We start from the raw sequence: 25,854 nt of genomic DNA, 5'->3' as shown, positions 1-25,854 counted from the left end.
CAGGTAGCAATGTCCAGGCATGTCCCCCTGGGGGAGGGGGGCAGTCTCTCACTGCCGACTCTGGATCTGTTGCATCACGCACAGTCCTGTGCTGCAAAGCCTCTCGCGTGAAAGTGCCGTGGCTGTGGTCTGTGGGGTTGGGAGTTCCACAGCCGGGCCGGTTTATGTAATGGAGGATGGCTGTTCAGTGCCTCTGACCAGAGGTTACTCCGTGAACCTGAAACCTCCTCCATCCCCCTCCCCCCGCCTCGATTGGTTGGGATGGTCTGTGTAAACCTGGCTTCTGTGAGCTGCGCTCTCCCCCCACCCCAAACTCAATTTATCTAATCAGCAGTTTGACTTTCAGTTCAAAGTCCCACCATTCAGGGAGGCATCTTTGGTTGTAGCTCCTTCATAATGAGAAAAAACTTTATATCGATGGTTGAGGCATGAACTATTTTTAATCTCAGACAAACACATTCTATATTTACATATAAAGGAAAAACCAAAAGAAGAAAAGAACCATCTGAAAGAAAAATGCCCGCTGGCTCAGGTGGCCGCAGCAGAGAGAGCCTCCCAGATCAGGTCGCTGCAGAGCTGCAGCACTGCAGCTAGCCACGGCCCGACAGACGAGGCCGTGTCCTGCATGCCCTGCGGAGTCCATCTCGCAGCACCTGGAAGATGGAGCGCGGAGCTCTCTCCAGGGCCCGCAGGACGTAGGCTGTTTGACGCGCCAGGCTGGAAACGGCAGGGCTGATGTCACGGGACGCGTCTTCAAGGGCTGCAAGAGAGAGGAACAGAGGCACGGTCAGACTCCGCATCTGCGGGGACCCCAGGAGACCCCCCCTGCCAGGGCCATCCCAGCCTGCTCTGGCCATGGCCAAGAGGGAGCAGGGACCAACGGGATCGAAGGCCCCTGGACATCCGAAGGTGCTGGCCACAAATCCCCCAGGCGCCCCTGAAACCTCTCTGTGCTCTGCCCACGCCGCCGCTCGTCCGCGCAGGGAGCAGAGCCCTCCGCAGCCGGGGCAGGGATTGCAGCTCCCCCCGCCAGCCCCCGCTGACAGCCGGCTGCACTCACTCACCCTCGCAGATGAGCTGGAGCTCTTCCTGCTGGCCCCTCAGGTGCCGCCCGGCGATGCCTGGGAACACAGAGCCTGTCACGGCCCCAGCGGCACAGCTCCCTCTCAGCGGCGCTGCCAGCCCCGCGGCCGCACGTTCTCCTCGCCCCGGCAGGGCTCAGCGCGGGCCCTCGCCGCATCCCGACGCCCGAGGGCACGGCTGCGAGAGGGCGGTGGCAGCCCCGAGGGCAGGCGGGGCTCCACGGCCCCTGGCCCGGATCCCGCTGCCGGGGCAGCAGCCGGGGCTGGGGCCGCGCTGCGGCGGGGCGGGGAGGGGAGGGGCCCCGGGCTCGTGGCTCACCAATGAACCTGATGGCCGCCTGTCGCAGGGACTCCTGTGGGCTCCGCAGGTACGGCAGGGCCCGCCGCGAGTGCTCGGCCGCTCGGCTCCTGTCCTCTGCCAGCTGGAGAGAGCGCCAGGAGGGAAGGGTTGGCGCGGGCTCAGCCCCTTGGCCGGGCGCTGCCTGCGGCCCGCCCTGGCCTCCCCTGCCCGCACAGCGCTGAGGCCCGGCCAGCGCCGCTGGCGCCGGGCTCTGGAGGGGGCCGAGGGCCGGGCGCTGCCCGGGGAGCCGCGGTGCCCCCCCGCCCCACAGCCCAGCGGGGCCGGGGCTCCGTGGGCACCCGGCTCGGGGCCACAGGAGCCTGGAGAAGAGCCCGCGCGGCCCAGGGATGGGAGCAGCGTGTGGGGCGCAGGCTGGAGCCCCTGGCTGCAGCACTGGGCGGGGGCACAGCTGCCAGCCCCACACACGGAGCACCGCAGTCAGGGGGCTTCTCCAGGCTGCGACTTGGGCTTCCAGGCCGTCCTTACCAGGCCCTCGCCGAACCTCCATGTCTGATCCACGTCCAGCATGCGTTCGAGATCTCTCCTTTTCAGGAAGCTGGCCGCACAACGCAGCGTTTCCCGGGAGGCCTGGAGAGCAGCAGAGAGCGGGAGATGGCACCACAGCCCAGGGCACAGGACCCGTGTCCTTGTGCTGAGGCCAGGAGGATGCTGCAGCCCATGCGGCGCCAGGGCAGGAGGCGGCCGAGCCCCCTCCCAGGGGAACCCCGGCAGCCCAGGAGTCCTCACATTGGCCACGTGCCAGTCCTCGTCATGGCAGTGGAAGGAGAGTGGGAGCAGGCTCTGGCGCACGTGTGACTTCAGGGCCTTTTTTCCCTTTGCCGTTAATAAAGCCATCATCTCTTGGAAGACGAACATGGAGCGCAGCCGCACCTGGCTATCATCCTGTATGAAAGGAAGAAAGACAGACCTCCGCATCGGCCGCTCCAGGCCCACCTGGGCACGGGCCTGAAAATGCACAGGGCACAAAGTGTCCGGGCAGCAGCCAGTGGCCGTGGCTGGGGGCACGGAGCCTTACGTTGTCAAAGAGTGGCAGGAGGGCCTCAGCCAGCTGCAGGGCGATGGGGCTGGGTATCGGGGCACCACTGTACAGGAACAAGTAGCTGAGGACGGCGACGGTCATCCCAACCACGTCGCTGTCGTCTTCCTGCAGGAGCTCCACGAGGCTTTCGGTCAGGCTCCACATTCCTTTGGTCTGTGCGGAACACAAGGCTGTGCAACCCCACCCTGCTGCTGCAGGGCCCAGAGGCCAAAGGCCTGTCCCGAAGCACTCGGGCAGCTGAACCGGGAGGCGGGAGAGCTGGGAGCAGCTGCCTCAGTGCCCGAAGCCCAGCCAAGCCCAAGCGACTGCGTTCCCCAGCCCCACGCTGCCAGCGCAGCTTCAGCCGCTGCCCCCTTCTCACCATCGAGGGATGCTTGCTGAGCACCACAAGGCCTCTGAGCGCCAGGCGACGCCTCTCCCTGCACTCGCTCCGCAGGTTCTTGGACATGATCTCCAGGACGCTGTCACCGCATCTACTCCAGTCCAGCCAACGCTGGAAAGGGGGATCTGAGAGGACCTGAAAGGCACAGGGGAGTGACGGGGGAGCCGGCCGGCACGAGCCCGCGAGCGTGCAGCGCTGGGCCCAGGCAGCAGCACAGGGCGCGGGCACCGTCCCGGGCAGCTGCGGCTACGAGAGGGCAGAGAGCTGGCAGGCAGCTCCGCGAGGCTGCGCTGGCCATCGGGCTCACCTCCACAAGGAACGCCAGGGCAGGCAGATCCCGGCGTGGCTCCTCCCCGCTGAGCAGCCTGAACAGGTGGCAAACGATCCGGAAACGCACGAGTTTGGAGGCCCGGGACATCTCCCTGGCAGGAGGAGAAAGGAAGCAAGACCGTGAGCCGGGGGGGCAAACCTCTGCCAGGACAGACTCACACAGGTCTGGTCTTTCCCCGCCACCCTGCAAGGGGACCTGGGTCTTTTGGGAGGCGGCTGCTCTTGGGGACCCTCCTCTCCCGGCCTTTTCCAGTGTCCTTGGCCGGCCGGCCATCCCTCGGTGACAAGGCCCTCTGGCCCATGACCACGGGGACTGTGTGGGGCACCCGGGACACAGGGCACAGATGCCGAGGGCAGCTGGGGAGGAGGGGGCCTCACCTGGCCAGCAGACCCACTGCGTGGTGGTGGGTGTCAGCACTCAGCAGCGTGTCCCAGCCACGCTTGTGTTCCACGGCCACCACCACGTCCTCATAGTAGAGTCGGCAGAGCAGGTCCTTCAGGGTCTGCACTGCAAACCTGTGTGCAGAGCAAAGCCCAGGTCACGCTGGGGGCACTGGCTCCTGCCCTGGGGACATGGGTGGGACAGGAGGACTGGCATGGAGCACCTGTTGGGGTTGGTGGCAAGGCCATGTTGCTCCTGGCATGCTCTCCACAAGTTCTCGACCTTCTCTGGCATCTCCACTGTGCTGAAGAACACTTGGAAGAGCAGATGCACAAAGAGGCGGGGCAAATAGACTGTCACTACGTGTGGCACACAGGGCACCTGGAGGATCTTCCACATCACCAGAGTTGCCTGCAGAGGACAGACCACGCCGAGACAGCGCTCACTGCCGAGGTGTCCATGTGGCAGGGCCCGAGCGTGGGAGGGAGAGGCCAGGGGAGACGCAGGGTGGAGCACCGGGCCTGGTGCCCCTGAACCTGCCCCTAGGCCCAGTTTCAGCCCAGCGCCTGAGGCAGGCAGATGCAGTGGGGGAAGGAGGATGGAGAACTGCTGGAGCGGCGACCCGGGGGCGAGCAAGGGCCGGTTCCAGAAACTCACAGCCAGGGCAAAGACGTCTGTGTCGTCCCCGTCGGAGGTGCGCGTGCTGTGCTCTGGCCAGCTCTCCAGCACATCGAGGAGTAGCGGCATGACTGTCTTTGAAGTCCTGACTGAGCACATGAGCGTCTTCCACATGGCCGTGGCAGCTCTGTGGGGTCAGAGCTCCGTCTCAGGGGGGATCTCGGCCACAGCACCGTGGCCTGGGCAGCAGCGGGGACCTGAGCTGGCTGCCAGCCCTGCCTCTGCCCAGTGCCCCTCACAGGCAGCACCCAGGCAGCCCACCGCTGTGGGGACGGGCCCCTGAGGGGCAGGGAGGGAGCATGGCAGCAGGCTTGGGGGCTGACATGCCAGGGCTGGGAAATGGAGGAGCCAGAGGGCCCTGGAACTCTGCGTTTGTCAGACACCTGGGACGGGCTCCACAGGGCGAGGGGCTGGTGAGCCCTGGGCCCTCTGGGCAGGTGGGCCCATACCTGTCACATGATGGGGCCACACGCAGGATAGTCATCACCACATCAGTGGGGTAGGCCTCAGTCAGATCCAGAAGGGTCCTGGACAGTCTGTACTCAGGATACTCATTGGACAGGAGCCACTGGTGGATGTACCTCACCACGGCGGGCACCTGGAGAAGGCACGGGGAGAGTTGGAAAGCTGCCAGAGGGACTAATGTCCCCAGCTTCTGCAGAGAAGCGCTTCCCTTCCCAGCACACTGTGATGGCCTCAAAGGCTTAAAGTGACCAGCGGGCGTGGCTTGGGTGGCCAAGCGATTCCTGGGGGGCTCCAGCCCTGGCCACAGGCTGCTTACTTGCTTTGGGCTGGAAACGCCCTCCTCCACAAGCATATCCAGCAGGGCGGCACTGGTCTTGGTTTTGAAGATGTGAGGGTATGCTCTGACCCCAGTGCCCGTGACGCTGCTCTCTTCCTCCCGAATTCTCCTGATGAGTTTGCAAATCATCTGCAGGAGAAGGGCAAAGAAGGGAGGGATGTTCCATGGGGTGCTGCCAGCGCGGTGCTCGGCTGAGCAGCGACAGCAGGCCCAGCCCGGGTGGGGATGGCTGCAGGTACCTGCGCTGTTCTGCGGAAGCGGCCACGGGCGGGGCCCTGCTCTTGTGTCCGGTCCACGGCTGCATCTGGCAAAGAGCGAGCGCGGCCAGAGCTGAGGGGCTGCGGGAGAGGCCGGAGAACACAGCCCGGGCCTGGGCCGGGGCATGGGGCACGGCCGCTGCGGGGGGGTCTGCCCCGGCCCCTCTTCCCTCCTGTCCATGGGCATGTTCCCAGGGGGATGGGATGGGATGGGATGGGATGGGATGGGATGGGATGGGATGGGATGGGATGGGATGGGATGGGATGGGATGGGGCCTAGCTGGCTGCAGGCACCAGCCCTGGGGCCCAGCTCTGCCACTCACCCTCCTGCGGCTGCTGGAACTGCTCCAGCTCTGCAGGCTGCTGTGCTGGGGCAGCTCCAGGGCCTTCTTCCTCCCCCAAGGCCTGCTTGGGCACGGTCAGGGGCCTCTGCTCCATGCCACTGAGTAGATGTATGGCTACTTGCAGGAGAGATGCCTGGGAAGGTTGCGGGTTAGCAGGTCGTGCAGTTGTGCCTTGAAGGCACCTGCGACAGAGAAGCCTCAGGGAGGCTGCAGGAGAGCAAGTCCTGCACTCTGGTCTCAGAGGGCTCCGCCACAATGACAGGAGACTCCTCGTAAATGATTCAGGTCACCAAATCCCACGGTCTGTCCTCGAGGGCAGCGGCCGCAGGAAAGGGAGACGCCTCGGAAAAGCTCCGAGTCACCAAGTCCTGCAGTCTGGCCTCGAGGGCACTGCAGGAGTAACGCCTCGGAAAAGCTCCGGGTCGGCAAGGAACGAGTGGGCTGTGCGGCACCGCTCTGTCCCGTCCTGTCCCGTCGCGTGCTCCGAGCACTGTGGCGTGGCCGCGTCGCCGCCAGCACCTATGTCAGCAGCACGTGTCACAAAGGGCCCTGGGACACCCTCGGTGACCGTGCTGCACCGCGTCACAAAGGGCCCTTGCACACAATGCCACCTTCCCTGGGCCGCCCCCAGCCTGCCCCAAGTGGCCCAGCTTGGAAGGAATCCCTTGCCCCGAGTGTCTAAGACAGCCCGACAGGAACTTAAGCAACGGCTCCAACCATAAGCAAACGCTCCCCTGCTCTGCGGGCTCGGGGCAGCACCAGGAGCCCCCACGGCTGCCGACGCAGCCGCGGCGGGAAGGGCACGGGGCCTTCCACAGAAGCTGGCACGGCCTCCTTGGGACGCGTCCCGGCCGGTGGCCATCCTAAGCCCGGGGGTGTGACGCAGACAGGGAACCTGTGGGCCAGGGCACGAGTGCTGCTCTGACCCCTGGGCCCCGGGGGAACGCTGCAATCGGCAGGTGTGGCAGAGTCCCTGCCGAAGCAGACCTGCCACCCCTCGAGCTCTGGCAGCACTGGCGCCCGTCTCCTGCCCCAGAGACCTGTGCCCCGGAGGGCTTCTCTGCCCATGGGCAGCCAAAGCCAACGCGCACTGGGGTCTGTGCTCCTTCCTGCAGGGGGCTGTTGGCAGGAGCAGCTGGAGCGACTGGGGGCAATGTGACAGGAGATGTTGCTCTGTTACAGCGGGGATACTGTAACACGACATATCAAACCAGGAGTCCCATGGAAAAGAAATATAAATGGACAGATTCTTGGTAGATGTTTCAGAGATGGTTATTTCTCCAGCCGCGTGGCCGGAGCTCTGCCGAGGAACTCTTACAATCACGGGACCCGAGGGTCCTTGCCCGCGCAGGGAAACGCAAAACAACCAACGGGGAACGAGGCTGACCAGGGGCTGGGAAACCCCGTGCCTGTCCCCTCAGGGCCCCTCTCCCAGGGCTACATGGCAGGGGGGGAGGGCCCCAACAAGCCTCTGCTTGGTAAGGGAAGTTAGGGAAGTGAAAGGGAAAACTGGATTATCCACAAATGGAACCAAAAAAATTCAACTTTTCTTTCCTTTTTTTTGTTGGAGCCACACAAGATATGTACAAAATGTCCAGCACTAAGCATATTCACAGAGATCTGCCTGCAAGAAGAAATCAGGGAGTGCTTTTGGCACACACTGCACACTGTGTAAAGGACCTCACCCTGCAACAACCGAGCGGATTAAAGACTTTCAGGCTTTAGACCATGGCAGTGTACCAGCTCAACTTCTCAGAGGGCGAAACCATAAGAAAACCTTGGTGTCCACTAGAGCAGATTATGTAAGAAATGTTTACTTTTTTAAGATTTCTGTAGCCATGTATTTTTATAGGCAACTTCTTACAGAACAGATTATTCTTATTTCAGAAAAAAAATCTTTGCCTGTCATACTTTTGTTGAAAGCAATCAGAGGAAGAAAGGCTGAGAGATTTGGGATTGCTCAACTTTGAAAAGAGAGGTCTCTGGGGTGACTTAATTGTGGCCTTCCAGTACCTGAAGGTAGCCCACAGGAAAGATGGAGAAGAGACTATTTACAAAGGCCTGGAGTGACAGGACAAGGTGGAATGGCTTCAAAATTAAAGAGAGTAGGTTTAGATCAGATATTAGGAAGAAATTCTTCCCTGTGAAGATGATGAAGCACTGGAACAGGTTTCCTTGGGAAGTTGTGGATGCCATATCCCTGAAAGTGTTTCAGGCCAGACTGGATGGGGCTCTGAGCAACCTGGTCCCTGCCCATGGCAGCAGGTTGAAATGAGAGAATTTTTAAGGTCCCTCCCAGCCCAGGCCATTCTGTGTTTCTAGGAAACCTGCTCTAGCTGATCTTACCCACTGCAGAACAGCTACTCCATGAAGTTGTAGGGGAGAGCTGCTCCAGAACAGGGAGAGTGAAGTTAATAGGAGAAAGAGGCTTCTGCTGTTGGAGAAATTGTTAGGTGATGGGGAGGGATCTTTCCTGTCTTCCAAGCTTCATGAGATATTTTGAAAGTGCAGAAGGGACTTGAATGAGCTTATTTAAACTTCCCCTCAGCTTTTGTTCACACACATCTATTTTACACCATGCAGAGCATCACAGGAATTCTTAAAATGCATGAGCCAAAGTACTCACAGGGAAATGGATACAAAGACATGGCATCTTTTTACCTTACAGGCTAGAACAGCTTTGGATAAAAGAGTTTCTAGTGAGAAAAACTTTTATATTATCTTTTGTTCTGTTATATATAAATCAGACTATGCTCTAGCAAAATTTTAAAATATAAAAAGAAAAAAATTACTTCTCTCAAATTACTCAAAAAATTACTTCTCTCAAATGCAATAAAAGCTGTTCTGTCCCACTGTCAGAGACTGAAATATTATAGTTTATAACTTAAACATTTTCTTAAAGGACTTTTAAAACTGTATTACAAAAGCTGCAGAGAAGACTACCACACCCTGAATGGGGCCCTGAGTGAGGCCTGACACTGCTCACTGATGAAAATAAGATAAAATAACAACTCAGGGCTGGGGACATTCACAAAGCACAGGCTTAACACCTCCAAGGTGGAGACCACAGCCCCAGGGCTATCAGCTGCCAGGCTCGAAGAGACCCTTGAACCAAGAGGTAGAGGGAGGAGAGGCTTTGGGTATCTTGAAAAAGCCTCTGCAGTGACTGCCCATCCTCCAACTGTGCAGAGCCCAGCTGAGGGGTCCTTACCGGGAGGGGGAAGCTTATCCACAGCAGAAGGGGGTGACATGGCCCATCACAGGGGCCCCCCTCAAAGGGCTCCCCAGACCCTGAACCAGAGATGATGCAACAGACCCTCAGTGTTGCAAGGGACAGTGTGTCAAGCTGGCCCCTGCAAGGGGAGATACATGGGCATTCCCACCTGGTCCAAAGCATGTATTCTGTACAAGATTCTGTAGTCTGTTGTGTAGTGGCGTGTGGCGGCGTGGCGTTGCATGTGGCGGCGTGGCCAGGGCAGCGACGGGGGACCCTCACCACCAGCAGAGCAGATGGAGGGGAGCAACGAGACGTCGTTGGGACCCTCAGATGGGTGATTTGCTTCCACCTAACCCCTGTCACCTCTCCCTGTTCCCCCACCCGCCCCCCCACTTCTTTTTTCCATTTCTTTCTTTCTTTTCTCTTTCCTTCTCTTTGCCTCTCTACTATTAAATAAAATACATCCATTTTTTGGCATCAACATCTAACCTTGTTTGGTTTTAATCTCGTTTCTGGGAATATTTTGAGCCTTCTAAATTCTTTCCAGTTTATGCCCAGAGACTTAGCTTGCTTTGCTTTTCTAGGTTTAAATGGGATCGTAACACCCACTCTCACTGTTTCCCATATGCCAAACAAAAGGTAATGTACTTTTCCCAGACATTTCCCTTAATCAGCAAAAAGATTGGAATAAAAGCTCTGTCTGATTATTAGCCTTAAATCTTAATCTCCTTAACTTGTCAGGCCCCTGCCATTACTTTTGAATGTTTAAATATAGATTAATAGAGAGAAGACATGTCTAGCTAGACACTGCAATCATGTAGCTATTAGAAGAGCAAATATCTTAAGAGCTCAAACAGAAGTGAATCCCAAGAGAGACGAGGTTTAAATTCAGAAGAATGCAGTTTTCAATTTAGGTGAAAACAAGGTGGATTATGAATTGTTTGTCACTACCACCTCAGTGTTTATTTTGCTGAAGATTTGTAGTGGTAATTAAATGATGACTTCCAAGTAGTGTTGAGTATCCATGGAAATAAATAGAGCCTGTCTTTATAGACAGAGAGATGAAACGAAGGTATTTGTAGAGGGAGAATTTGTGTTTATTTATTAATTTAGCTTGTAGTACTGTGGGAATATCTGTCTTAATTTAAAATATTTGTTTATTTGCAAGTCCTGTGTTTTCATTTTTGTTTCCATAGTGGGAATAAATCAGACTTCCAAGTTTTTAGAAGAACCCGAAAAACTTCAGTACATCTTTTGCATTGCACAGCGTCTTCATGAGATACTTTGGGCAGACATTAGTCCTGACATAGTTTTAGACTGAAATTACCAAGGTATTTTTAAATTACAGGCTGAGCTCTGCAAAATTATCTGTGACTCTAAAGTTCATGAGTTTTCAGTACATTATTCTCTTGTAATTGAAGAATAGCAACTTTTTCCTTTGTTGTTCAATTCTTTTCTACCCTCCAGTTCTCTTCCCCATGCTTTGACCATTGTAATAGGCACAGTCCTTGGATAATTGCATGCTCAGTAAAATGGTATAAAATAGGAATTTTCCTTTGACTGGATTATTGACACTTACATTGATTTTTCATTAAAATGTTGTTCCAGTCTTAACTGAATAAAGTTGGGTTTGCTCAGAAAACAGGGCAAATTTCCACTTTCTCCTAAAACCAAAACAAATAGAATTACAACAACAAAAGCCAAAAACCCTGGAAGAAGTGATATCTTATGTTCAGACCTGAGTTCTATGCCTACTTTGTGTCAGTGTTAGTGCCTCCAATTGTGTATGGAGTACTCCTGAGAGAAAAATCCATTCCCTTCCTCAAATTAGAAAAGGAAGAAGAAATTAGCAGCTGATTTATTTTCCTGGTTCCCATCTAAATGTAAGGCTTCCAGGGCTTGTTTGATACCATTTCTCATAATGAATATACCATCAAGGAGTGTTTCCAGATTTCATGATAATCCCGTGGTTTGGTAACTGATTTCTTTCTATCTTGTTTTAAGGCTACAGTGACAATATTTTTCAAAGCATTTCCAGATGACTTTTCTCCTTACAGCACTGTTGAGATTTAAAGTAACAAAGAACAAGAGTAGAAAATATTACGCTTTTTTTTTTTTTTTTTTTTTTTTTGGTGAAAGGAGATTTCCCTTTTATCTTGTGTTCCTTCAATGAATAGAAAAGCATAAAAGGATTTGAAGTAAACTAAGTCCAAGAGGTAGATAAAGGAGAGCCTGACAAACTGTGGTGTGTTTGGAAACCAGTGCCAGTACTGCCTATCTTATCTGTACGGATAATACAAACAATAGAATGACCTATTTTTATGGCTTGACCTTTAAATCTTTTCCTATGGCCATAAATTACTTTGAACTACTAACAGTCATTGTTGGCAGTTATTTTCTAGGTTTAAATGCTTCAGATGAGACTCTGGACTCTTTTTCTGTTTCACCCTGTATTATAGAGCAGTGGCTGTTGCTGGGCATGCAAGGTCATGGCTGAAATGCCATTGCTTTAGATGTCCACACTCAGTTATTTTCATTTGATGAGGATTTGAGACTAGTCAAGCAATTAAACTAAATGTAAAAACAATTTTGATGGCTCAGTGGTTTCCTCCTGAGAGTGTTATCCTACTTGGCCAAACAGATGAACAGACATTGTGCTGCTTATATTCAGTCTGTGTAATGGGGATTTCTGGGTGTTCCTAGAAATTCAGGAGACCAAAGCGTGGACAGAAGCTTCTCACTGTGGTTCCAAAGCAGTGCAGTCATGGAGTTTCTTTCTCTTCTTCTGAGACTGGGTTTGGTTATTAACAAGTTTTCACACAATAAAAAAAAGGACAAGACTTTGTGAGTGAGAGTAAAGGCTACACAACTTCAAAATTATTTCTGCTGGTTAAAAAAGGAAGTCTGAAGGTATTTCAATAAAATAGATATTATAGTAAGTTCATAATCATTCAGATGTACTAATGGCAATTAAATGTTTGAATGCTCTGGGTGTGTGTTTCGCTTTTTTTGTTTGTCTTTGCCTATATAACTGCACAACGTTCACTGCCGTGAGGGACCTCCAGGTCTCCAGCAATTTTAAGAGCAGTCAGAGCAGTAGATCTTCCATATTATAAAGTGTGAGCTTTAATTTATATTTCTCTTCCACCATCAATCAGTAATGCAGTTGTGGGAATATCTCCGTCATGTCTGTGTGTGTGACAATGACCCATGAAATGACACCCATGATGGCAACAGAGGCACAAACAGAAGAGATCACTAGAATGATAGGAACAGTAAAGATGGAATTGTTGTGATATGCTCGTGGATGAACTTAAAATTTCACATTTCAGGCAGAAATATGTCTTCAGACTGCAGTCTTTCTTTATAAAAATCACAAATGCAGAGCTAAGCAGTGTTCACTCCTGATTAAACAGCATTACACTTTCACAGCAAGTGATTTAAACCCATCCTAATTCAAGCAGAACAAGAACAACATAGTAAAGGATGAAATGTCAATTGTTTTTCCATGTGGAAGGCCAAAGATCACAGAAAAATGGAAAACTGCATTGCAGAGGAGGGAAGTGTTTCTTAGGTTTGGAGTTATAGATCAAAATATCAGTAATACTCATGCTGTCTCCTGAAACTTGGACTGGGCTACTTAGGAAAGCATTAACCAAGTAAGAAGAAAACTTGAAGATATATTTCTGCCTTCATTTCTGTGCAACAAAGAAGAATTTTCTAGAAGGGTCTAGATTCACCCCCTTTTTCAAAAAAGCATTGTAAATGACTGTAAAATCAATGAACAGTGCAGTGGGAAAAGTTTACTTTCAGTCTGCCTTCATTTTTGGGTGCCTAGCCCATGTTCTCCATAGGATGACTGTTATCAGGACATTTTGATCTTGTTTTCTGCCTTTTTCCAAGATACCTTATGCTCTGCTAATAGCTATTTTTCCCCCAAAGATGATAGTTGCTCACAGCTGCTATCCCTATCCTTTGTGGATGCTTGGCAGCCCCTCTTCTGTCATGCTGAGAACAAACACCTGGTCCTATAACTGAGAGGCTACTGGGGCCTTTGGAAGGATGACAACTAAGCACCAGCTGTTCTCACTAAAAGAGTTCATCCATTCCTCTCCTCATCATCCCCTGAAATATTTAAAGGAAAGAAAGGTGACCAGGAGTAGGCTGAAAAAATTGTTTCCCAGAATAGAAGTACTTAAAATCCTAAAGACTTTGTACTCCATGTGATTAGAAAGACTGGGTGCAACTGCTTTCTTTTGTTCTAGTTCTTACATAGTTCCTGTTCCTAGAATGCTGGAAAATATTTGCTGCAGTTTAAACTTTCCCTAAAATATATCACATTTTTAACTCCCATCCCAATCACTCACTCATTTGTAAGTACGCTGATCCTGTCAGGACAGCTACCCAGGAAATGGGACAAGGATGCTGTGTTAAGTCATAGTTAATGGCAGCTCAGGTGTCAACTTGAAACTTCAGGAAAATTTAATTACACTTTTTGGGTTCACTGAACTGATTTTATCTGCTTGCTAATGTCAAGTAGTTGACTTTATTTTATCAAACATAGAAAAAGAAAAGAACACCCCAAAGTAGAGAGATAAGGTAAGATAACTATTTTACACTCTGTAGTTGTAACTATTTCACAGTTCACTTCTCCAATGAGATTATGAGGCAGCTGCTATATCAGCTGATTGCCTTCTTTCTGTCATGCAGCATTCAACTCCTTCATAGCTTGATCTTCACAAGGTGCTGCCAGGTACCAAGTCCTTATCTAAGCAGCAACTTATCATATGTTTGAGCTGTTTCTCCTCTGATACCTATTCTTTACTTCTTGCATTTCTGTCATGTTTGGTTAGCTATTCCCTACTCCAACAGTTGTTCCTTGCTGCCCTTTCCCTAATTGTTGCTTACTCAGTGGTCTGTTCTGTCTAATGCAGTTTTACCAATAATTTCTGTTAATTCATCTCTTTCAATACAGACACTGCTGGGGGCTGACACAGCCTATACAGCATCACTATTCCAACTTCCACTGCTTTCCTGGAAATTCTGAAGTAAAATATCCCACTTTTCTTTTTTCCACAGCCCTACAGAACTACTGCTTAAGGTGAGCATTTACCTCAGAATTAGACTTGTGAGCTGACCTGTATTTTCCTATATCCTTACAGCTCCAGACTTTTCTCTGGTTAGCTGTGGACCTCCTTTTCGGTAACTACCAAACACAATAAAATAGGACATGTTAAAAAAGGTCACATTTCATCAGTTGCTTTCGTTTGTCTTCTATTCTCTCCATCAAAAATCCACAGAGCTGTCTATGGTCTCTGAAACCTGTGATTTTCTTTTAGGATCCAACCATCAGGCTTAATTGAGAATGCAGAATTTCTGCTCTGCAAGTGTAGGACTATAGTAGGGTATGGAATAGGATGAACCCCATTCTCTAATCCCAGGATTAATTTTAAGTGTGGCATTCTGCCTTTCTCTTAGAATTATTTGTGCCATTCAAAATTCAGAAGACATCTGACACAAAAGTAGGTTTCCATCCAGTGGTAGCTAGAAAAGCAGCATCAGGATAAAGTACAAAGCCACGAGATCCAGGCCACACTCTCTGATTTTGTCATGAATCTCAATTTTAATTAATAGGGGGAATACCTACAGTAAGAATAGAAGTAGAAATTGTTTCTCAAAATATAGAAAAGAGAGCAAGGAAGGAAATCCACTTCAAATGGATGAAACAATGAAGGAGGAAAAATCTTGATTTTAGGAAGATTTAGCACGGTAATTCACAGCTGCATCTGACTTGTATAGCAAGCTGTGGACAACCAGCAAAGTTAGTCGATTTAAGAGAAATGGCGTTAACAGCATTTAACCACCACTTTCCTTTAACAGCTCAGTGTCCTAAGGTAGCATCAGGAAAAATTGCCCCAGGCATGTGGTATCACAAAGTGCTGGTTTGCCATCCCACTGACAGTCAGCACAGCTTGATCTGATTAGAAGTGGTGACATTGTTCACTGAGGAGACACATTCATTTTTGGAAGTCATTAGACTTCTCCAAATTTGTGTGGCCTGGGATGTTCTGGGGAAATTGTCTTTGCCTTCCTGGAAAAAGAGTAAGTACTTCTCATAAAATTCCATAAGGGTCTCAGTGTTTCCATTTACTGCTGTGATGTATCACAGACCTATTTGGTGCTCCCTCTCAAAGAGTCTCAAACCTTTAATGGATTAAGATATTTACAGTTTATCACACAGAAATAAATTCCCTCTCTCTCTTCAAACTCAGATCTTACTGCAGGTTATCACACACCTGGCTGTTTTCAAATGCCACCTTCCTTGTGCTGTTAGCTGCACGCACTATTTCATTCCTTTTTTTCTCAGTAAGAGATAATCTCCAGTTCCTGTGGATCTATTTTCTTTATATGGGCTCTGGACTGCACATGTGGTAAAAAACACACCTTCGAAGTGAGAGCAGGGTTTTTCTGAGCAAAGGTTGGCAAATATGAGCTCCATATTCACAGTAATGGTCAGTGATGTCCTCTACCTCAAACACTCCTCTTTTCCTGAGAAATCTCCTTATCATGCACGTGCATTATATAAAGGCATTGACTGGATTCACCTTTTTCTTGGTGTCAGTTATCTGTAATAGCCATGGGCTATGGACAATAACTGTGACAATGGCAGCTGCTTCTGTCTGTTTTGAGCAAGCACAAAAGCCCTGGACTGTCCCCACTCCAGCCCTGATGGAGGGAGCACCTCAGGGCATGAGCTTAGTGTGAAGGAAGACCTTTTAGATTAAAAAAAATATATTGTGTGGACTGCTGTGTGCCGTTTTTGTACTATGGAAAAAATAGTGACAAGAGAGTTTCATTACCTTTGAGGGTGCTGATGTTTAACAATGGATAGACCTGGTCAAGAAAAAAATTTCACAATACTTTTATACCATCTTTCTAGCTGCTTTATTATGCTGAAGCAGCTGAGTCTTGCTCCGAATGTGGTATTTTGCAAGCAGTGTACTGAAATGCCCTTGAATACAGTATTTATAGAGCAGATACTGTTGAACAGAACATTCACAAATGGGTACAGCTACCATTTTCCCAGGGGCGCCTTGTAGCTTCTGCAGAGTGACAGCCACATTCTCTGAAGATCCGCCCCAGAACAAATTATTTAAGCCAGTTTCCTGTTGGCCCTTGCGCTAGTGAGTGCAATGTTCAGAATGAGAGTCTGACATTCAAGATACTTGGTATCATTTCTTCAAAGGACAAGTGTTGAATCTTGTGGTCTGAAATGAGTGATGGTAGACTGAGGCACTGAAGTGAGTAGGGGTTTGGTAAACATTCCTTGCGTGGAAATAATCTTTCTGGTATGCCCATGTGGGCGCCTTGAATGCTTTAGTAAAGATCTGTTTGAAGCAGGCAGCAATAGGGAAGGAAGCATACTGAAAATTTCTCAGAGGTATAGAGAGAAACTGTCTCATATGATGTCATTAATGGCTTGTGAAATGGAGTTTGGTGTTTAAGTAAAGCAATTCTGGCCGAGCTATATATATTTAAATTGGTTGCTAAGTTAGCTGTGAAGAAAAAATATCTCCTTAAAGATGTTTTCCATTCTGCACAAAATCTTGCCTTTTGAGATCTTTTCTTCAGCACACTTGACTTAATTGAATTTCTAAGAGTAATAAATAAGTTTTGTTGAAGATGTGAGACTTAATACCCATTTGAAGCTAAGTTATATTTCAAGTATGAACATGGAGTCAAGTATGAACTGCATCTCCTAATTTGGAGGAAATACTGTTAATACCTACAGTGAGTCTGATCACTCTTATAAACTGATACTTATCTAAAGCAAATAATCACTGGTGTGTACATTTGGCTAGTACTAACCATGAATCTGAACATGGATTTCCCTGGAGTAAAATCTAGGATGCACACCACTTTGCGTTTGATGTCTTCTAGAAAGAAGTTTAACACACTCACTCGTAGTGTTCTCACAAAAATGTAACTCTTGATCAACTCTTGCCAGCATGACCTTGAATTCTTAATTTGTTTTACACTATTCCTTGCAGAGATGACACTTAACTTGTTAATTTCTCTGCACTCCCTCTTCGCAAGATGTTTTTTACTGAAGGACAAATAATTTTATTCGGCTACTTATTATCTTGATTTACAGGTTGCTTATATAGATCACAGACTGTCTCTGTTTAGGGCATTAAAATTTATCACTTAGGTGCAGCAAATAGCTACCAGTGTGTGGCTGTTTACTGTCCTGTAAATGATCCCATTTTCCCCAGCAGCTAGATTGAGCCAGGGGGATGTAATCCCTGGATGTCACATGCTTTCCGTGGGGAAACCTGTTAACAGAACACAACTACCTGCTTTTGCCTGCCCTGAATGGGTGCAGCAACAGCAGTAATATCCAGGAGCTGCTTAGTATGATGTTGTTTGCATTAGAAAAAAGGGAAAAGGAAGAGGAATTTTGGGTAGATGCAAAAAAAAATCTTCAAATGGGTTTCTTTTAACTCTAGCTGTGTTTTGCAAGTTTACAAGCACAGGACTCTTGACAAACACAACTGCATGAGATATATGTTGAGTTTTGCTTGGTGGCCAGTGTTTCCTGCACTCCTAACTCTGAGAGCCCCCCTGAGCAATAGAGGCAGGAATGAAGTCACTACTGCTCATCTTCTGGTCAAAATCAAATGGTTCTGTTCAATGTTTTTCTCTCTGTAACCTTTATAATTACTGTTTCACAAATTCATTGCTAATTTTCATTTGTGGAAAGTCTCTTTCTTCTTTACATTTTGCTTGGCCTTAAGTGCTAGTTCTTCAGCAACAAGAGGCTAGGGACCTTGGTCAGCCCCAAGGAAGCAAGAATTTTTTTCTAGGCTGGACAAAAGAGCAAATATAGGGCCACTCATATGTATTCTTTCTTGTATTCCTTGTGTCACCCTTCATCATGATAAAAGATGCATCACTGCACATTAACCCCTAAGCTTTTTTTCATCTCCATCCTTCCTACACGAGAAACTGAGAGAATTGTCTCAGGATGTACAGGGAGAGAAAGCAAAATTCATGGTGAAGCTATCACCCTCTAAAAGGACAATTCACTCACTTTTTTCTTCTGGACCTGGAGCTGGCTCTCGGACTCTTGCTTTAATCATGTACAACCTAAACCATTTGGGGATTGTAATAATATCTTGTTGCTGCTTACCCAGCAGATTTAGTTTCTCATTCATTTGATGAAATACTGTATTTGTTGAACTTACCTGTGACTGTTTGACTGGGTGCTGAGGCTATAAAAACTGCTTACCTGCACTTAATAAATAGCATTTGCAGTCATTTTACAAGTATCTAGGCTATTTAAGTCCTGCCTTCTGAATATTGTGGATATGGAACAAACAAATCTGAATTTCCCTTTAAAATTTCATCAAAGGCATAGTTCTCAAAAGCCACTAGTTTTTTGACAGACCAGGAGTGCCATCCACAGGATGAAATTAATATTTTATGCCAGTATGTTTTTTGGTACTTTAGTTGGAAAAAAAATAGTTTTAAAAAAAAGAAGAAAAATCAGCAATTTACTTTTGATGCCACTTAAAATTTACACTGTAACCAAATAGGAAAACCTTTCTCTTTTTCTGTTGGAATTGATTGACAGGAAAAGGTATTATTTAGATCTTTAGATGGTTGATAATTGACTTCTGAGAGTTTGTAAAAATTTAATGATACAAATATAGCTTACCTATGCTTTGGGGTTTTTTTAAGACTGTCCTGTGATATTGACACAGAACATATTTCTTCCATATTCTTTGAAATCACTAGGGAAAATATTCTTTTGACCAAAAAAAGGAGCTCGTTAGATAATAAAACCAGGAAGTTGTGCAGGTCTGGATTTTCTAGCTAAGATGGTAGCATATAAAGCCAATTTCCCAAACTAAGTTGATATTCTCAGAAATTATTTCTTAAATAGAAAAAATTTCTGTGTGTATATTCTGTTATTGAGTCTAACACTGCCTTGAGAAACTATAATGAGAATAAAGAAATTATGGCAATTTCATGATATGTAGGTGGAAAAAAATCCACTCTCAAATAGAAAGGAGTATGCTTATTAACAGATAACTGTACAGAAAGTATAAAATTGTAAATCCTCTGTCACATCTTTCAAAATACCTGTGAGTTACTATTTCCTTGAATACTTTCATATTGTGAATCCGGATACAGAAATTACTTAAAACTATAATGTTTTCAACATAAGAAACCATTGAAGTGCAGCTTCATGATATCTTTGGCCAGTGTTAGTATCCACAGTGACAAAATCAGGCTTTGGTAGGGAGTCAGAAATTATTTTTAGTGGTCCTCTGCCATCAGTGGTATTGGTACCATAGTTCTGGAATGTCTGGCCTGAAATTTTTGTGAGCCTTCTGCCATTAGTCACAATGAAGTAAAAGATGGACAGCTGCTCAAGGTCTCCTTTTTGTCAGGAAAAGTTTTCCTTGTCTTTTCCTTTCCCTATTCTCTATCCGCCAGTACTGTTTTCTATGCCTGTTATGGTTTGCCAACTCGCTCCAACACATTTTCTCTCCTCCCCTCCATGCCATTTGTCTGTTTTACTGTCTTTCCTGTCCCTGCTAAGCACAAGGTTGTGCTGCTCTGAAGTATGTATGAAAAAAATTATGAATGACCTCAAGTCAAAACCTACTGAATCTGTTAATTTCTTTGACCTTGAATGTACTTTATCTTGGTAGAATTGTTAACACAGTAAGTGTAACTATCTCCCCACTGTCCAGATTTTTCCCATATTCTATGCTTTTTGTGTAGCTAGGTCAAACACATTTTCTTTCCAGTCCACAAAATACATTCCAAAAGGTTCCAAAACAAAAGTGATTATGATCCAGCTATCATTTTGCTTTAAGAAGAGATTGGGTTTGATTTGATATTTTTGGGAAAGCTATGCTGGGGAAGCTAAAGACCAATAAGCAGTTCATATGGGCAGTATACCTTGCAAAATTAACCTTCCATGATTAATTAACTGTCACGGTTTGACACTGCTTAAGCACCAGGCACCATGAATAACTATTCACTTATTTTCCTCTGCTATAGCTGAGCAGAGGAGGGGGAATTTTCATGAGTTAAGGATTAGGGAAAAAACATTTCAAGGCAAAACAGGTTCAAAACTTAAACAGTATAAAGAAGATTCACTACTGACAGAATTAAAAGTAAAAAGGATAATGAACACCAAAGCAAACTTTCAGAACACCTTTATCTTCCAGTCCCTCCCTCTTTCTACCAACCGCACAAGGAAACAAACGTAGGTGTTTGGTCAGTATTTCACTTCTTAAGAGTCTTTCTTTATGTTTAAGGAAAAGAGTTTCTTCTGCTGTGCCGTGGGATCCTTCCCATGGGAGAGAGCCCTCTGCGAACTTTTCTAGCGTGGTTTCAACCTTCACAAGCAACAGCCCGCCCAAACCCACTGCAAGGTGAAATCCCTCCCACGGGTCATGCAGTCTTCCCACAACTGCCTAGCATGGGTAGTAGTAGTTCATGGGGTTTAGTCTTTTAAGGATGAGCTGTTCTAGTTTGGAAGCGAAGACTCTCATATCTCTAAAAGCAAGGGTCATCTCTCTCTGTTCAAATTCTTTATTAGATCTCAGCCTCTCAACATCTACGTGCTCTAGCACGAGCACTCCTCTTCATGGGCTGCACTTGCATCTCTGCACCCCCCTGCCATGCACCTCATGAATTATAGGGAAACAGTTTGTTGTATTATAGTCCTCACCAAGGCTTGCAGGAGAATCTCAGCTCCAGCGTTTGGAGCACCTCCTGCTTCTCCCTTCTCCCACCGACCTTGGTGCCGCCATGTTGGCCTTCCTCATATGACCTCACTTTTCCTTTTTCTCTGACTTGGAAGATAATTGGCATCTGAAAGTTGCAGCTGAGAGGCTGATTTTGTCTGGGCTCCGCATCAGGGAAATACTAGCCACGTCTCTCGCTGCTGACCACAAGGAGCTTCCGCCTGGCTCTGCTCAGGCCGCGCCAACCCCAGGAGGGTCCCAGCCACGCAGTCCCGGCCTCAGGAGGGTTCTGGTTGCAGGGCTGCTCACGACACCAAGGTGGCCCTTCCCTCCCTGCCGGCATGGCCCTGGCCGCTGTGCCGGGAAAGGCCCAGCAGCCTTCTCTGGGAAGGGGCTCAGGGGCCCCCCCTCATCACCCCTCGGAGGGGAACAAGAAAAAGAGAACTTCTTGCGCTTTCTCCTTTCTTAAATAGGTCATCACAGAGGTGTTGCCAACTTGTCTAATTGGGCTAGTAACCTGCCCATCGTCAGGGCTTTCAGTGATTGGCTCTGTGCTAGACAGAGAAGTTTCGAACAGCTCTTTTCTTTTTTTCTCTCTGCCACCTCAAACCAGGTTTTTGTTAAACCAACACATTAACCTTCTGTGCTCTCAGCTGAAAGTAACACTGAATGGGATGGGATTACTTAAGTGCAACTCTACATACACATAGAAATAGAGTTATTAGGACTGATACAGTAATATATAGTCCAGACAGTCTGATTCCCAGCTGAAACTGCAGGAATGGTGTTTTCATATTGGTTTATTAGGCAAGAATGGAGAAGAAATCCCTGCTGGACTTGTAATCTTATTGTACAGAGCAGTATTTCAGAATATCCTCCCTGAAAAGTGTGAACTGGAAATTTATGCTGTTTTTATTTGCCAGACTGCTGGTTACTATTGCACAGGTCAGTGCTTAAATAATGTATCACGGTAACCAAAAAGGGTTATTTTCCCCTCTTCATTTCTACATGTTCTTGTATCATGGGAATTCTTTGCTTATGCCATTAATCTCTATAAATTTCACAGCTGAAAATGGAGAACAATCCTGAAGTGTGGTCAAAAAGATATCTCAACAATTTCAAGTATTTTTTTCTGGGCTTCAGACATTTTTTAGCTTTTTATTTTGCCTTGAAAGAATCTTTATAATGTTTTCTCACTAGACTAGTGACTCCACATGTCTAATTGTTTCTATTTACACCGTCTGCAGCCTTACTCTTCCATACCCAAGTCTGCAAGAAACTCAGTTTGTTTAGAAGTATCAAGATCTGTGTCTTGCCATCAACATATATTAAGCAAACCAAAATGTCCCATTTTCTCTGTATTTTCCTGTGTTTGTCATTATTGACAGTATCACACTTGGCCTGAAGCTTTTTTATAGCTCTAAAGCTCTTTCTGTATTATCACAGCATTCCTACAGTGGAATTTTGGCCAATCATTACAGATACAAAAACTCCAGTAATTTAGGTCATGGTTAACACAGATAAAACAGCCATTCCCAGAAACAGGTACCTCTTCCAGGATCATAGTGGGAGGCTAGAAAAAGAAAAATGTAACTGTTCACAGATGCAAGACCCAAATCAAAGGTGCTGTGAGATACCCAGAGAAGCTGGGCTGCTGTGGCTGCTCCATCCCTGGAATTGTTCAAGGCCAGAACACTGATCTAGTGGAGAGAGGGTTGGAACTGAGTGGTCTATAAGGTCCCTTCCAACCCAGGTCACTCTATGAAGTTTGTATAGGGGCTAAGAGAACAACATAGCTTCTACTGTGTCACCAGTACACACTAAAAAAATTTGCTATCATTTTAACATACAGAATATAAACACTGAGAATTCTGCCACCTCTGAGTTTCTAAGTGAGTCACATTTATTGCCTGATCAAATATTGATATGATGCTCCTTTCTGAAATCCCATTAGTAACCTGTGTACTGGGGGAGAGCTCCAACATTATTTTTAAATTTGGCCACTTTAGAAATTCTTGCCTAACATATCTATAAATAATACAAATCTCAGGCCTTCCCTAAAAATATCAAATTCACTCTGACCTGCTGGTCTTTACTGGAAACAGATTACAAAAGGTGGATGAGGTATGATTTACTCAGACCTCTTTTTCAGGACGGCTCACAGCATTATGGAACAGAAGTGCTGATCACTTTTGGAAAGTCTCATTCAAGAATTAATCTTCAAAAGTGACTTTCCCAAACCTGACATGGGAGATCAGCCCATTGAATTTTCTGAAGTAAGGAAGTAAGGGCAGGGACTGCAAAAAAAGAAAAAAAAAAAAAAAGAAAAGAAAAAAAAAAAAAAAAAAAAAAAGGAAGCCCTCTAGGCCAAGGACAGAATTATTTACTCTACAGGCAGCACGGAGCATGGTGCATTATAAGCATGTTTAACAGGTTGCTTGGGAGCCATCTCAGACTTTTATAACATGATATGACAACCTTTGCTCAAATTTGTGCAATACCAGCCTGGATGCAGCTGTTCCAAGGGCTTCTTATCTTGCTTTTCCACCTGGTCTATGAATTCAGCAATCATTAACAACTTTACTGACCCCATGGCTAGCAATGCTAACTAATCATTAAGTTAATATGAACATTCATAGTAACATTATTTGTCCTAATCACAATGCCATGTGTGCACCAGAGGAATGTGAGGTCCTCTTTCAGTGAACATTATTGTCACAGTCCATTTGAATATCTTAAATTTAGAGAACAATGGTCTCTGTAAATTAAGCTTTATTTTATGAACTCATTAGCAAAAATAAAACCAAACAAGACAAATATTTCCTCAATTCCCTTTGTACAAACTCACATGTCTATGAGCAAAATGGTTCCCTAGACAATGGTTAGAGCGCTCATTCTTCATATTCCTCCCCTGCATCTCTCTAGGAAGCACAACAGCCTGGGCAGTCCAGCTGCTGCTGGATCTGCTTCAAAAGCTTTTTTCAAAGAATCAAGCAATAATTATGGTTGAAAAAGACCTCTGAGATCATCGAGTCCAGCCTTTGACTGATCACCACGTTGTCAACCAGACCATGGCACCAAGTGCCGTGTTCAGTCATTTCTTGAACACCTTCAGGAAATGGTGACTCCACTACCCTGAGCAGCCCATTCCCATGTTTAACAACCCTTTCAGTGAAGAAATTCCTCCTTATGTCCAACCTGAATCTCTTCTGGCACAGCCTAAGGTTAAGCTTGAGGTAAGCCAATGTATTTATACCTTCCATCTTGGAAGTTTGGTCTGTACCACATCCATTATTTACTGGATTCTGAAGAAACATCTAGACAATTGGTATGCAAGAGGGCAGGAGGTGATATCCTCAGGAGAGGGTAAGCTGAGGGTGATAACGGCTGCAGAGTGGCCTCTACTCCTTCCCATGCATTGCATCCCAACAGCATGTTGTTCTGGCTTTGACCAGAGCATCCATCAGGGTCTCAGCTTCTCCTCTGCCCTTATTTCTCATATTTGGTTGTCTTTCCAGAGAGTTCTATGTTCTTCGGTAGCTGATTGGCCCCTTGCTACTCCCCCCTGCCTTCTCCTTCTTCCATTTGCCACAATTCCTTCTCCCTGCTCTGTAACGCCCCCTAACTGATGTAGTATTGGTTACCGCGTGTTTTCCACGCCCATTCTGTAAGGGTATAAAACCCCATGTCAGCCCCATTTTCATCGGCTTCTCTGTGGTTTTCCTGTGTTCTTCAATAAACCCTCTCCCCCCACGAAGAAGTCCCTCCACTTCTTTCCTGCCTCCTTCATGCACCTTCGCCATCGGTGGGCAAGGCGAACCCCACCAGGAGCTTCGCGTGCCCTCCTGCGCTGGGATCGGCCCCCGTCCTCCCCTTGGGGGCAGGCAGAAGATCGCGCGGTGCTCGGGGCAGTGTGCTAGCCAGCAACAGCACCGCGGCATCAGGCAACCTGCTTAGAACTACCAGTGATATGTTTTTCTTCTGGGTGTTATTTGCACTGCTCTGTCCATGGAGTGCCCTTGGCCTGAGGGCTCGGTCTGAGCTCCAGCTCTGGAAGTGCCACCAGGGAAGGGGATGCAGCCCCAGGCAGATCCTGGGCGATACTGGGGGCCTGTAGGGAAGCTTTCACCCTTTCTCTGGGAGCAGGGGAAAGGCAGCAGGTGAGGCAAAAGAAAATCCACCATCAGCTTCCTTCTCCTGAAAAGTTTTTGGGATGCTGATGCCACTCTACATCTCTCTGCTTCAATAAAATTGTCCCAGTTGACTGTAGCAGCCAGAAAAAAAGGTGAGCATAACACATAGAGGCACAGATAACTTGTAAGTCTTCCTGTACAACTCTTAATTTTTTATAGTCAGTATTTTTTATTTACCAGTTTGAACTATGTGTTAATGTTTTGTAGTGGTAATAACTACTGCTTCATTTGCATTTATGTTAAGATTTTTATTAGGCTAACAAGAAATTCTTGGCTCTATGTTTAATGTGTAGTCCCCTCCACCCATCACCTTATTTTTAATGGTGTTCAGTGCTATTCATACTGAAGCTCTGTGCAAGGCAATAAGCAAAAATGATTTACACATCTATTTTTAAGTCACAGCAAACTCTGAAGCAAAATCAAGGCCGAGCACAACAAACACAAGAAGTGATGAAGATGGGAAGATGAGTACATATGAAAGCGTAGAAGAGTTTACATGCAGAACCTACAGCTATAACAGCAGATTACACCAGCCTCCATTGCAAGAAAAATTAAACCCTAATTTAAATGAAGAGTTAGAAAAAGGTGCAAGTAGATACCTTAGTTACAGAGATGCTCTTTATAAGCTGAAGGCTATTTTTCTCTTATTTTTCTTCAAATGCTCTTGTTGACCATGTCAACAGCATCTGAGATATCAAGGTCATTTTGAAGGTGATTTGTGGCTATTTATCTCTCTATGCTCCTTGTTCAAAGGTTAAGAGAAGTGAGCTGAGTTTCCTTATTTACTGATTATTTGCAGTCTTGTCAGCTTAAAACCCTTTAGCAGGAAGAAAATGAAATAGAATGATTCTTTATGAACTGTCTGTCTTTCTCCTCACAGCTTCTGACTATGCTCCAGCATTATGAAAACATCCAAATGGAATTTGTTGTGGAGCTAAGAATCAGTGAATTTGAAGACACGGTGATCTTACTAGAAGTGAGCTGAGGATGTGGAGAGGAGGCTGGAAGGTGACAAT

At 47.1% G+C, this 25,854-nt stretch overlaps 1 protein-coding gene across 1 annotated transcript; it reads right to left on the bottom strand.

The window, feature by feature from the left end:
• Positions 1-416: 416 nt before the first annotated feature.
• Positions 417-20,711, bottom strand: LOC109145642. Its single transcript, XM_039549086.1, has 17 exons — positions 20,698-20,711; positions 6,020-6,847; positions 5,637-5,839; positions 5,296-5,486; positions 5,036-5,185; positions 4,704-4,852; positions 4,234-4,381; positions 3,800-3,987; positions 3,573-3,710; positions 3,172-3,286; positions 2,844-2,999; positions 2,459-2,635; positions 2,170-2,325; positions 1,909-2,010; positions 1,402-1,504; positions 1,065-1,121; positions 417-760 (listed from the first exon to the last, which is right to left on the bottom strand). Exons 1-17 carry the CDS (start codon positions 20,709-20,711, stop codon positions 591-593), a joined length of 3,045 nt encoding a protein of 1,014 aa, XP_039405020.1. The 3' UTR covers positions 417-590.
• Positions 20,712-25,854: the final 5,143 nt, after the last annotated feature.

The sequence above is a fragment of the Corvus cornix genome, chromosome 1 (assembly GCF_000738735.6).
Source record: "Corvus cornix cornix isolate S_Up_H32 chromosome 1, ASM73873v5, whole genome shotgun sequence".
Lineage (NCBI taxonomy): Eukaryota > Metazoa > Chordata > Aves > Passeriformes > Corvidae > Corvus > Corvus cornix.
This window is presented reverse-complemented; position numbering and strand designations above follow the sequence as displayed.